Here is a 14,351-nt window from a genome sequence, read left to right on the forward strand (position 1 = left end):
CACAAAAACCAGCAGATCGGTACATGAAACTAGAACCTGAGACCTGCAGAAATCACAGAGGTTTTATCATAGCCGCTCTGAAGCATTCATGCTCCAAATCTCTTCGCAGAATGGTGACACTTTGAAGGAAATTCCTTCAAAGGCTGCTGGTCCTAGAAACATGGTGTAGCCTAAATAAACCCAACTGCTACAAGTCGTCCTCTTAGGAAATGTGCAAGAAATTTTCAAGAAAGAAAACTGAGTGCTTTTCTAACTTTTAAAAAATTCCTGCAAGTTTGACATTGCATGCTTGTATTTATGCTAGCCATAGAAAACCTGAATTCAATGAGTAAAAATCATAGAAAATATTCTTCAGACAGCATGAAGTGTTTGATGAATATTTATTTCTCTTTCATATGATTCAAACCAAAAGAAATTGTCCATAATGGTACAGACAAACTGTGTGGCATGGCGTGGTAGATCCAGTTTGTCATCAGTCCCAGAAGCATTGCCACTAGACGTGAGTATGTCTCACAGCTGAGATCAGGGAAAGGAAATCATTTGGACCCCACAGAGCAAGTGTCAGGATACCATAGAGACAAAAATACCCTAGCATAGTGCTGTAGCTTATAACTAAGCCATTTAAACACAAATGGAACACATTCAGATTGTAATGAAAGGCAATACATAAAGCTATCTTCCCAAGGGAAAAAAATACCAGCTTAAATAACGCTGCTATGACCGAGTGTTTGTGAAAAACCTGTTGTTTCTGTCGATTCAAAGGCAGCAATTGTTGGCCTGAAAAATAAGCACTTCTTTTAAAATGTAACTCAGTGTGGTGCTCTGCTGTGAGAAAAATAAATGGACCCCTTAGTGTTATGACAAGTGTAGCACTTTCTCCCGGGATCTCAGGTATCTCCACAACACGAAACCCTTTTTTATTTGACAGGTTAAAGGACAGTTCATTTTTAAGGACAACAGCTGCTGTGTTGCTTTCATGCTTAACATTAACACTCCAAAAGATTTACTGTACTGTACAAATTTTACAGATATTCATAATCACTATGAAGATTTACAAAACCCTACACACACCCTACAGCAAATATTAAACAGTGAAAACTTCCTAATGATTTAATTGTTTTTAGAAAGGAAGATAAAGCTCTAACATAGCTACGGAATGGCCTTTTACTAAACAGGCAGTGACTTTCTATTTGCATTTTTCCTAGATTTGTGAGTGTTCTTTTCTATTTTGAATCCCTGTTTCTCCAAGTTGATAGGTTTGCACCTGAAACATTCGGTAACGAGCACAAAAGAAAAAGATGGCAATGTGGAAAGTTAGAGATGGGAAGGGCCTGCCGCATCACGAAGGAAATGCCTTTGAGATTGAAAGTCCCCAAAGCAATCTCGCTCTCTAGCTCAGCAGTGAGCAGCACTGAGGGAGGAGGGCGCCTCCGCTTGTGGTGAGGAGGAGCTCCGTTTTAGTCTGGAGGCCTCTCTGGCTAAAGAAGGGGGGACTTCCATGTGACAATGTCCTTTTGGAACTGGGCTGGGAGGTTGAGATTCTCTATCAGCTTCGTGCTCCTGGAGCGGCGTGGGCGCGAATGTGCGGGGGGGCGGGCGGGGGGGGGGAATTCAGTGGGACACCGGACACATCTTTGAAAACCTCTCTCTCTGCTCTGTCCTCTTCATCCTCACTCTACTCTCCCATTCTCCAGCTACTACTGTAAATAGGCAAGTAGCCAGGTACACGATACATGAATATATGTACCCCTGTGTAATTTAGTATTCTCCCTAACTTTGGACCTGAGCCCTCCAAATTTTATCAAATTTTTTTCAAATTGAGCATTTTTACACTTGAGACTAAATTTATTTTCCAAGAATTGCCTTTAGATTTTACATAAAATGTGTATATTCTGGTTAACAGTAATTTTACTTTAGTTGAATAGTGTATATGCATTAGTTCTTAACACGTCATTAAATAAAAGCCTTATTTAGTTCACATGCAGCATCACTGTCATCAATTGCTCCTGTGTGTATTGAGATTAAAATGATAGCTACTTATGCCAAATCTGCCTTATTCATTTATTAGAATTCACAAGTAGAAGGTCCTGTTTTTCCTTCTCATGTATTAATGAAAGAATATTGTCAACAAATTGTCCTTTATTGACTTACTTGATCACCTTCTGAGTATCTTGGATATAAACTTTGGTAAAAGGCCTGTGATCTGTGCCTATGCTTCCAGTTTCCCAAACTGGGCAGGTTTTTACTGAAATGCAGTTTAAGAAGATAACTCTCAGGACCAGCTGTTTCCAGTTAGTCTTGGTGGCAGCAGTGGTGTCCTGTGGACCTGAGGCAAACAGCAGCTGGGCTTTTCAGTGCCTGTCCATTTCCCACGTGTTTGTACCCAGTAGATCTGAAACCTGCAGAACTGTCCAAAGCACTTCTTCAACTTCCTCAGAGATATTTATGCACTTACTAATTTTAGAATAAGGCTGTCAGCAAGAACCAAGTATCAACAGTTTAGCTTCTTAGTTATATAGCCTATAACTCTGAAAGCTAAGATAAATATATACATTAAACATGTAAATAAATATGCATAATTGTTTTATGTGTAATGCACTTGCTTTTGCTTTTGTTTAAATGCAAATGTCTTGCAAATTTATATTTCAGAAAGGTAACTGCTAAATATTTAAAATAGGAAAAAAAAGCCTCTGAGAAATAAACATTCTCAAAAATGTAAACTTTGGCAATGTTTCTAAGACAAAAGTGAAAATGCTCTGAATATCTCAGTAGTTAATTGAACTCGTGAAACAATTCCCTCTGGGTCATATAACACAGAAGACAATTTGATATCTGAGAACAAAATGTTTTAACATTTTTCACAAATAAATTATATTTCCAGAATATCTTTAAACTTTCAAGGATGATTTTTTAGAAAGCTTCAAAGTTTAAGTTTTAATGGAGTTTCAGTATTGTGATATCATTTTTGACTTGGAAAGTAAAGAATTATCTATAAACATTATCTCCATCTAAAAGCATGACATAAGATTAACATTTATCATTTCAGTTGGCTCTTTCTGGAAAAGGGCTAGCTATATTTATTTACTCATACGCTGCTTTCAAATCTTTCCTTACTTTTATGGTCACAAGAGGGCAGCAAAAATCTTTCAGTGAGAATTCTAACTATCCATACTCTGGGTGTGGACATCTTTGACATCTTTCTGAGGAATCAATTTCCTTCTTTCCACACTGGGGTGAAATTTAAAGAATGCATTCTCTTGTAAAACAGGAAGATTCCACACAAGGTGGGGGACCGTTTCATGAAAGGGCCCATGATGTTCTCTCCTCGTTCACAGCAATCGCAACACACCTGCTTTTGAGATTCCTGGACTTAGACAACTTTAGCACAATAATTCATATCATACAGAGGACAGAAAGTCCAATTAGAGTGTTAAAAGAGCTGCTGGTCATGGTGGAAAGCAAAAACTTAGAAACCTTAAACACTTATTTTTATATTTTCCATGATTGCACATTCTCTGTTTCCTTCAACATTCTAATAATCTTAAGTCTTCTGAGGCTAAAATGACAATTTCCATGGAAAGAGCTCAAGCTCCAAACTACGGCTATGGCCATTTCTCTGATAAATAAAATGTGAAACTAGGAAGCAGTGTGCTTGTTTAAAAACCAGTTAACAGTAGGAGAGGTGTGTCCGGTCTCCTGAGTGTGCAGAATAGCTTGTCCCCCGCCGTTCAGGCTCTCCTGCGCGGGGCAGCGGCTCAGGAGGCCCTCGCGTGCCGGGGCAGGCGGTAGCGCTCGGGCGGGGCGCGCGGCCTCTTGTCTGGGGTCCCGGGGAGCTTCCACTTGGACGCCGACACCCTGAGCTTCCTTGTCTTCCTCTTGCCGCACCACACCTTCTCGCAGTACTCCTCCACCCGCTGGAAGTTGCTGTACCCGAGGAGCTGCAGGAACTCCTTGTACCAGGGCCGGGCGGCGGGCGCCAGGCTGCTGGGGGCCGGGCAGCGCGCCCTGTGGGGCCCAGCCTCGCGGGGGTCCCTGCCGAACATCACGTGCACGCCGCGCTCCTCCAGCACGTCCAGCACCAGGCTGCGCACCGTGTGCACGAAGCCGTGCTCCACGGCCTGGCAGAAGTAGGTCCCGGCGTCTGAGCTGCGCAGCCGGAGGAAGAGCAGCCCCAGGTCCAACTTCAGCACCCTGTCGTCCGTCCGCACCTGCAAGAAAGCGCGCAGTGCGGTGAGCTGCCCGGGAGGACCCCGCCAGGGCCCGTCCGCCCGCAGGCACCCTGTGCACACACGTCCTGAGTCCTGTCCACACTGCGAAGGGTGCAGGCCCGTGTGTGTGTGTGTGTGTGTGTGTGTGTGCGCGCGCGCGCAGATGCCACTACACTGTCCTGTTGGTCCTCCTCATTCCTTCCCAGGTTCCCTGCAGATTTCCCTTCTCCTCTAGGGCACAATTCTCCATCTCCACTGATCTCACCCTTTATTTCCAACTGATAACACCTCTACTTCCTTATTTCAACTAACATCTCTAAGATGGTATGTCTAATTGTGTTCTATTAGTTTCTATTAGTAAAAATGAATTAAAACACGTGTTTTCCCTTCACCAGAAAACACCTGTAATTGCAGTGATTTTCACCCGCCGCCATTTCTTAGCTTCCTGCCTCTGAGGATCGCATCTCAATTCTCCTGAACTGTTAGTCACCAATTCTGTCATTACGTCTGCACATCCCGGGCACCACAAACTTTTTTCAATGTTTCCTTGGTGATGGCGCTGACAGAGGCGTCTTTCTCTTCATTATTTTGGCGCTGTGTCACACTCTCATCCCTCAGGACCATCTCCCAGCTTTGCAGCAGACTCCCCAAGACTTCCTTCTCTCTCCCTTTTGGTGCAAACCCAGTCATTCTGCTTCAGGAACTCTGCTCTCCCCTCTGCCCCCAGGGGCTTTCCTAAGGATGACTGCGATGGTCTCTCTCATCAGACTCCCTCAGACCCTGTGGGGGAAGAATCCCTCCCCGCACCAGCAGCACACCTGCTGGCTGTCACCACCACACGTGCTGCATAGTGTTCGGAGATGTATTAACAGTCCACCATTAACTTTCTGTGCCACCTTTGCCTTTCCTGTCAACAAACATTTGTTCCACTTCTCCCTTTAAAGCTCACTTTGTGTATCTGCTCTGAATAGTGAACTTACTGAGATCTCCACCTTTTCCCCAAGCAGATGAGAATTGCTGAGTTAACCAAGTCCCTCAGCTCGAAATCTAGACCACAAATAGCTTAATACAGCATTTCTCCAGCCAGGACTGTCCAATAACTGCATTCCTGAAGATGAATGAATTTTCTGTAAGAACCTCTGAAGTCAGAGAGCTTGTTATCACAGAATTCAATATAAATTAATAAGCTGTATTTGGGATCATATGAAAGATCAACCTAAGCCTTAGTATTTGTGTTTATCATGAATTCTGAACCATTTTCAGAGGCTTAATGTTTCCCAGATGTGAAGAAGAACAAAGATGGGTTTAACATGTTAATGACACATTCCAGCCAAATGGAAACCAAATGCAAGTGTATGTGGCAATACATGCAGAAGTGTGATGTCACTGGATGAATGTTGAGTGCACTGAGTCACCACACGAGGTGCAGTGCTGGGGGCAGTATGTTTTACACATGCACACACACACACACACACATGCCCATACACAGCAGTCTGCACCCCATTTATATTCATGAAGACAACTACGTGAAAAAATTTCTCAAGGTAGATAAGCACTTTAATGATGTATAGGTTGGTTTATGTTTTATTTATAAACTTATTTTTCTTTGAATAAACTTACTTTGTATTTGAATAAAAACTATAAGCATAAGAATGTGTGCAGCATTTCATTCTTGTTAATATATAATGGAGATTTTCATGTGTGTCATTTATCATGCCGAGAAGACACCTGACATTTAACGGTAGGAGAAGGGCAACAGCATATTTCTAGAATCGCACCTCCCCTTCCCAGTTACTCCTGCAGCCATTCCCTGCGTTGCTATTGTATCCCTCTGCAAGGTCTCATTCTGGTCTTGTTCTTTCTTTCCCTTTCTTAGTGAATCCTTTTCTACACTCTACATACATTAAAAAAATTCCTTCTGGCTTAAACACTCACTTTCTTCATAACCACTTCCCCTGCAGCTCGTAGAGACCTGTTCCTTCCTTTTGTAACTCAGCAACACTCACGTGTGTAGCACACAAACTGTAATTCATTTTTAAACTGTTTTTCTTGAAACTTTCATCTCTATAACCATATAATATACTCCTTAAGGGCAAATCCCTTCCCTTTCTTCTTTCAGTTATTCATATGAATAAAATGCTCAGAACACAAAGGAAAATGTATGTGAACATCCGTGTGCTCGTGAGGCACAGGTGTGCTATGGTGCTTCTAGGAGTCACTTTCACCTGAAAGAATCGTACCCACCCTCCTCAGTGACAATGGCCCTCCCTTCCCTGTCTCTCTCTAAGTCTCCTGTGAGTGAGTTAAACAGGAAAAACAGGGAAGTCATCTGGCCTGGCTTCTGGCACAGAGCAGCAATTTAGGAAGAAACAAAACAAAAACGAATGAATGCAAATCTTCACACACGGAATTGTGTGTGTGCATGTGTGTTTATGTCTAGAATGAAAATTGGCCACTCTTTCACAAGCCAAAGTTCCATTCTGAGAAACACTGTTTTATACGGATGTGAAATGCACACAAGGCCACAACACGGGGTGTGGAGTCCTGACAGCCAGCATGGGGCTGCCCCCAGCACCCCCCGGCATGCAGGAGTTACTGCCTGCCTCAGAATTCTGGTCTTCCCTGGTGTGGTGAACTCACGTTACAAAGTCAGGAATAAGAGTTATTTAACCGTCAGTTTGGAGGGCCATACATGATGTAGTTTAAACCACCTTGAAAGGTAAATGTGTCTTCCATAGACCATGCATACCTAAAAATAAAAAATGACTTAGAAATTTGTATTTGACATCCTTCCATGATTTAGTCTTTCCACTCTAGTTAATGTGGGTACCTCCAACATCCAGTCTTGATTACAGAATTGTTTTCAGCCAGCTGTGCTTTTACTGTGTCTGCAGCCCAGATTTCCTTGGTCAAGAGGCTGGTATGTAATATATCATTTCTATCAAATACTCTTATGGGCCATCTCTATAAATGCAGAATTTCTTACTAAAAATGATTTTAATATTCTTAGTTATAAAGATTGATTCAATATGCTCCATAATGTCAAATAAAAAAGTAATTGAACAAAGAACTCTGCACATCTGGTAGCTGGTTAGCAAAGAGCAGCCATTTCCATGTGTACTAACATAGGGCTGCACACTTTTCTTAGGAAACAGATAGACATAGGCCTTGGGATGTTTAATTCCAAATATAATTAATATTGAAATAAATTTAGTAAAGAAATAATAACCAACAATTACATATTTATTTTTGTTGGTTTATGTATCCAGTCTTCAGTACATAGAATGATTGACCTGCAGAAAATATGTCTAACATGATAGCATAAAATAAACATTTTTTACTAAAAACACTTTCTTATAAGACCCTGATGTATAATAGACATGGTTATCTAGTAGAGACAGTGTGAACTGTTTAATAGCTTATTTTAGGACAGTCCAAACTGTGTGGAAAACTATTTGGAAAAGGAAACTTATTTTTGATACAAGAAGATGCTAAAAAATCATACGAACTCAAGGTAAAACATGTAATATTCAAAATATCAAACATACTCAAGGAAATGTGTGACATTTATATTAAAAATGGATTAATATCTAAAAGATGTAAAGAATTTGAAGTGAACATAAAGAGAAATAAAGGAGAAAAAATGGAAAAGTACATAAATGGGCAATTCAAATAAGTATTAAGTTTAGTAAGTACCCAAATGCTCAGCAAGTGCTCAAGTTCACATGCAAATTTTGGAGGCACCAATTACTTTTTTTATTATTTTTGGTACCGGGGATCAAACTCGGGTCCTTGCGCTTGTGCAGCAGGCGGTGAAACCACTGAGCTAAATCCCTGGCCTCTGGAGGTATAAATTTTAAAAAGACACCACTGTGCCTTAGAAGGAAGACAGACATTAGAGAAGGGAATAACCCCAGATGTTGGGGAGGACACAGGGAGACAGGAACCCACCCGCCCGGATTCCAGAGTGCAGAGCTGGGGTGGTAATGCTCTTGAACAGGAAGGCTGAGGTCTGCAGTCACTCGAGCTCCATCTACAAGGGGTGACCTGCAGCGAGGCTCACAGGGTGGGATGGGAGGACTGGAGGACAACAGTGCTCGCTCTTCTGGGAATGACAAGCTAAGAGTGCTGTATGCAGGCTATGGGATATGGATGAGCAGTGAGAGCCAATGAGACACAGGAAGAGGGAGGACTCGTAGTGCTGAGTTTAAAAGCAGGAAGAAGGAAGATACAGAATAGATGGGCACATTTCCATGCATGTAGAAAAGTAGAGAAAGGTGATCCAGGAAAAAGAAGGTGGAACAAGAGATTTGTGTGTCTCTATCCTGACAACATGCCACAAACTAAGTAGAGTGATTAACTAAATTATATGTTGGAAGTCAAAAACAACCAAAACCAAGAAAGTTTTTTAAAAAGTTTTTTGTAATGACTAGCTTGGTTTGGCAACAAATAAATTAAGTTTGTGTCTTAAGCCTGCTTAAGCTGTAATACACTATAATTACAGGATCACAGGATTTCAGAAACACTGATCAAAATAAATGTAAGTGGAATGTGTTATTAAAAATCTCCACAGGTAAAAATATCAGAATGAAGGGAAATTCAGATGAGAAAGAATTAAAGTAAATACAATGTTCAAACACAAAATTTCATACCATAAGGCATTGTACAACTGCTATAATTGAAATACACATTCAACACTAAATTTTCCAATGACTACAGGAAAGAAAAAGCACGAAAAATTCTAAGATTGAAAATCACTCTAAAATAGACTTTTAAAATTACTTTTTAGGACAAGCCCATCTTTCCTGGCACTGAGGCCTGGGGAAAAGCTCTGGTGCATGTTCTCCTAGAAGGACAGAGATGCCAGACAGCTAAAGGAATGCAGCTCCCCACAGTGCCCGTTCAGGGTAGGGTGCAGAGAGCGCGCCTGTGTGCAGACCAACACAGGCTACTCTAATCTACCTTAGAACAAGGGTGATGAAAAGGTGAATGGAATCATGATTTTGACTATTTACTGTCCACTGCCCATGAGTTCAATCAAAATCAAAGTGGTCTGAGAGGCATCAGAAATAGATCTGTATCTGATCCCATAGATTCAGGAAGATACATTTAATTTTCAAAAACACTCTGCATTCTGTTGGAAAATTAACAGAAGAGAGATATTTAAAACTCTCTTCTTAGAATAATATTCTTCATTTATAATACATGAACTCTTTTGTCACCATCAAGGGGTTAAAATGAAATTAATTACTCCAGAATCTTAAAAACTATATTTAGGACATATGGTAATGTAAAAATATTCTTTTCAAGGCTAAAAATTTAAATTTTGAATAGTTATCTATTGTAAAGAATTGGTAGTGTAGAAGAGACGAGCATTTTTAATAGACTAAAAAACATCAAAAGGACTAAACAGATGTTTCAAATGAGGCAAGAGTTCATGCACTTTATGTTATGAAAACAAGAGAAACAATGAAATAATATTCATGTGGAACAGAACCCCATGTTTCAGTACATTGCAGAAAGACACCGATGTACACTGCGACTGTCACTGACCCTCACACGTCCTGTAGGGGCCGGTGCTGGAGAAACTCAGGAAAGTGAGTCTCGCTGCCACGGAGACGCCACGAGATGTTCCTTCAGCAGCGCCCAAGTTTGGGTGATCAATAGCAAAAAGGTAATTTGCGCACTTTTTTTTTCTTTGTTTTGTTTTTATAGAAGCCATGAAATGCAATAAAATTAATACAATTGGATTTTAACTTAGTCTGTACACATTTACCCCAGAAACGCTGTGGTGTGAGTGGGGGAAGCGGCTGCTGACTGATAATTAACCGTGCCTATTAAATTTCTCAACACTACTCAGTGGACTTCGCTGAGTTTACACCATTTAGTAGGTGGCCTGAATGCAGAGCTGAGAAGCGACAGATTTTGTCATTGGACAAAAATGACTGAGAATGAATTTCAATTGAAGCATTGGAACTTGGATAGCAATTTACCCTTTGTTTGGCTTTCCCATCCTAAACGCAAACACCTGTGCCTTCCTTAATGTCTACACAATGCATTCAGTAGGGGATTTTAATGTGAGGTACCTTATTTTAGAGATACACAAACATATTTTCCCTTAAACAGAGAATCAACAGTAGAAAGGTCAGTAAGTATCAAGGGGAAAGTAATTCTTCCATGTCTGATAAAGGATATAGATGCTAAGTAAGCAGGTTGGCTTATGGACCAACCTCTTGCTTATATGCCATATACCAATTGGAATAGGCATAAAATTATTTTTTATATCTTAAGGTTGATCTCAAATTCCCCCGCATGAGATTTAAGTTTTACCCTAGAGCCAAACTTTGTCACAGTGTTATTAGAGTATACTATGATTTTCTCAATGAAAGGCTAAAGAGCAAAGTTCAAAATAATGTACTTCAACAAGTTGCTCAGTTTGACTCCACTGAAACTCATACTATGAATTTTTTGTACTCAGTACAAAACAATAGCTTCATTTAGTTGATAGATGGTTTTCCACCAAAATATAGTGGTACTTTTAGTCATACTCACTTAATAAGGCTTCAATGTGTCAGAGTTTCCTTTGAGCCTGTACATCAGGGGTCAAAGTCCCTTCTGCATTGTGAGCATTTGGGTGTGTGAGTCACTTGGCCTCTTTGCAATTACTCCCTTTTCTCATTCCCACAGGAAAATAGCCATAGACACTGGGTGAAGAATTGGTCTGGTAATTTTCAAATAAAATCTTATTTCCTAAGGAGTCAGAGGTCCAGATTCAGCCCTGGGGAGGTCTGCTTTTAAATCATTGTCAGATCCCAGGAGCCTTTGTGAAGGTTAACAATGATACATTCTAAGCTCAGAATATTCAACCCTTTCCATCAGGTGGGGAATTGCTTACTAATCTTTTGAGTAGTTTGAAGAAACTATGGTTTTCTTTATGATGATAACAAAATTAGACACAATGAATTAATAACACTTAAGTCTCAGTAAATAATGAATGCCGAGGGGGTGAAGGGAGGGCAGGAGAACAGGGAAAAAGTAAGAACCAAGATACATCACATAAAGGTACAAGATCCCAATGATGAATGTAACTGTACTGTATACCTAAAATGTATCAATAAACTTGAAAAAAATAATGAATGCCCAATATTTGCCACATTTACTCAGTTTTAGTATTATACATTTTAGAGATAAAGAAATATTTCAATTCTACAACTAAATACCTCAACAAGAATGAATTCCTTTCCTTAAAGATGTTGGGATTGAATTTTTGCAATTATTACTGAGGCTTGTGAATTTGAGTATATGAAATTCTAGGAATTGAGAGTTAATAGATAAGGCTATAGTGGTGCTTTGGTTATGGATGAGGAAGTTTCTTTTCTAAAATTATAAAGTAATGGTTTTATACTTTTCATGTAAGGAAGATTTAGACTGGAATTTCAAATGGAAACTATATATAAAAGTATACACAGCCACCAAATTTAATTAACGATAGAGGATATTTGGAATGGTTAATCTTGGATTCTGTGGGTATAATTACCCCACCTCCTTAAATAAACTCTTTTAAGTTCCTTTCTCCCAGTTCCTTCAGAGAACGGGCACCTCTTTTAGAAGGCATCCTTTAGCTTTTGTCCGCGATTCCCTTTTCTCTCACATGCCCTTCACCTTGCTTCGCCAACTGCCTGCACATATTCTTTTCTGTGGTTACTTCCCTACCCATAAATGTAGCCAAGTCACCCTCTCTCTAAAAAACAAAAAAATAAGATTCATCACTCTGCCTTCTTCCATCATCACCCCCACCTCTCTTATCTGAAGCTTTCTGTATCACAGGCCAGGCCGCACTGCGGTTCCTCCAACACAGATGCACAAGCACCTGGCCCAAGGCTGGGCGGTTTCCATCGTTCCCACGCCACTGAACTCCTTGCTCGAGGTCGGATTCTCGCATCTACATTTCTCCATGGGACACTGTTTGGTGCCTTATCTTATCCCATTCCTCTTTCTTTGGTTCTCTTATGTTACAATCTCCTGACTTTTTTCTGAGTACATTCTTTCGAAGCTGTCTACTCTGAAGGCACTGTTGGTTATTCTATCCTCATTTCCACAATGCACACTGCAACACTATTTTTCTCAGGGAAACATTCTACATTTTAAATGAGTTATGATGATGAGTCACGTGGAATGCGCCAAATCAGCCCGCTGCAGACAGGCAGGTCTGCAGACGCGGTACCAAGGTCGCGAGTTGCAAGGGACATGCTGAATCAGCCCGCACCCCGGCGGCAATCCAATGGACACCCCCCTCCCTCCCCCGCTCCTCTGTACAGCCACCTGGTTCCACACTACAAAGATGCAGAGGACACCGGACCACCAGACCACTGTACTGGGTAAGTTGGAGTCATCTTCACCTCCCATCAGGACTGGGACTATCTTCAGGGGAAGGAAGGGCAGCTGGAACCTGCAATACAACTCTGCAGAGTTCAACCCTACAGGAGGACGGGGAGCTCAACTTGGGACTTGCAGCCAGAAATCTGCCTGAATCTCATGGGTCTGTGACTAGCTTGGTGAGACTCATTGACTTATATCTGCACACTGCAACCCACGTTGTCTATTGTGACAGCAGAGACAGACCCTGAAAGAGGCCCTTCATCTTCATGGTTATTTTTTATTCCCAAAGTTAGTTTTATTATTTTGGTTACTTTTCTCTTTTCTCTTACACCTCTTATCTTTAATTTTTTCCTACTCTTTGCAAATATTTGTTTTTCTCTTTTTTTTTCTTTCTTTTCTTCTTTCTTTTCTCTTTCCTTTCTCTCTCTCTTACACTCACTCTCTTGCTCTCCCACATTGTTCATCTTCCCTTTTTGTCCCTGTTTTGGTCCTCATTCAGAGTTCTTCTTCATTTTCCTATTATTCTCTTTTTCCTTCTCACCTGTGTCCTCTGGCCACACTGCTAACCTTCCCCTATCCTTCTTCCCATCTGTCCCTCCCTCCCCAACCCTTCTAACTCCCCATCCTAAAGGGTAAAGTTGTTATATTGAAGAGTTTATTCACTGTATGTTGGGTTGGTCCTCGATCTTGATTTAATTCACACAGCTAAAGGTGATAGATTAATAACTACCACAAAATGTCATTTTCAAAGATGTACTTGATGCAATGGTGTTGCTGATTGCATCACTTGGACTAAGGTGTTGGTACTGATCTAGTCAATGAACCTTCCTAGTATAAGGAAAATGAGATGGCCTTAGAGTCATTAGAGACTCAAAACTTAAAGACCAGCTATATCTGGAAGACACCTCTGAGAAGCAATTATTCCATAAGGGTTCTAATTACAAGCAACAAAGATACCTACAATAAGCAATTTCAAACTATCAACCCAGGAGTCAAACCAAGGACAGTACCAAAAACAAAAATGAGAAGACGTTTAAGCAAGGCACAAACTCAGACTTCCATCCCACCAAGGGCAAATCCTGGGGGAAATGAGATGGAAAAATCCCATAACCAACCAGCTGGATGCCCTGAACTGATAGCACAGGAAGTAACAAAACAGATGAATGAGGCTCTAGAAAAATTCAAAGCAGAAATAATCTCCCAGATAGCTGCAGAGATGGTGAGCAGAGTGAAAGACATGATTAGAGGATCTAGAACAGAAACAGATAAAAAAAATAGATGAGCTCAGAAACATGCTGGAAGCCATGAATACCCAGCATAAGAAAGAAATGGAAACCATGATCACCCAACATAAGAAAGAAATGGAATCCATGAAACAGATTCAAACAGATATTCAGGAGATCAAAAACTTCATTGAAAGTATCCTCAGCAGATTAAGGGAATCTGAAGATAGAATATCAGATATAGAAGACAGGATTGCAGTTAGAAACCATGAAAATAGAGATTTCTTAAAAATAGTAAGGGACCATGAGAAATCAATCCAATAACTGCTAGATGATGCAAAGGAGAATAACATAAGACTGATAGGAGTCCATGAAAAAACAGGAGAAAGCACAATTGACATTAAAAAACTGTTCACAGAAGTAATAGTGCAAAACTTCCCAGACAGAGGTAGAGAATTAGACATACAGATAAGTGAGGCATATAGAACTCCAACTAGCCATGATCAAAAAAATCTACATCTAGACATATAACAGTCAAGAT

At 40.6% G+C, this 14,351-nt stretch overlaps 1 protein-coding gene across 3 annotated transcripts in view; it reads right to left on the reverse strand.

Moving 5' to 3' along the window:
* Positions 1 to 363: 363 nt before the first annotated feature.
* Positions 364 to 14,351, reverse strand: part of Sema3e (semaphorin 3E) — a 243,798-nt gene continuing 229,810 nt past the window's right edge. For all 3 annotated transcript variants that reach the window (XM_087206757.1, XM_004839770.4, XM_087206758.1), the window contains exon 17: positions 364 to 4,208. In XM_087206757.1, the coding sequence (XP_087062883.1) occupies positions 3,756 to 4,208 (453 nt within the window). In that variant the 3' untranslated portion in view covers positions 364 to 3,755. The remainder of the gene's footprint in view (positions 4,209 to 14,351) is intronic.

This window comes from Heterocephalus glaber, unplaced genomic scaffold (assembly GCF_053883595.1).
Source record: "Heterocephalus glaber isolate CG9 unplaced genomic scaffold, H.glaber_assembly_v1.0 deba00000678, whole genome shotgun sequence".
NCBI classification, from domain to species: domain Eukaryota; kingdom Metazoa; phylum Chordata; class Mammalia; order Rodentia; family Bathyergidae; genus Heterocephalus; species Heterocephalus glaber.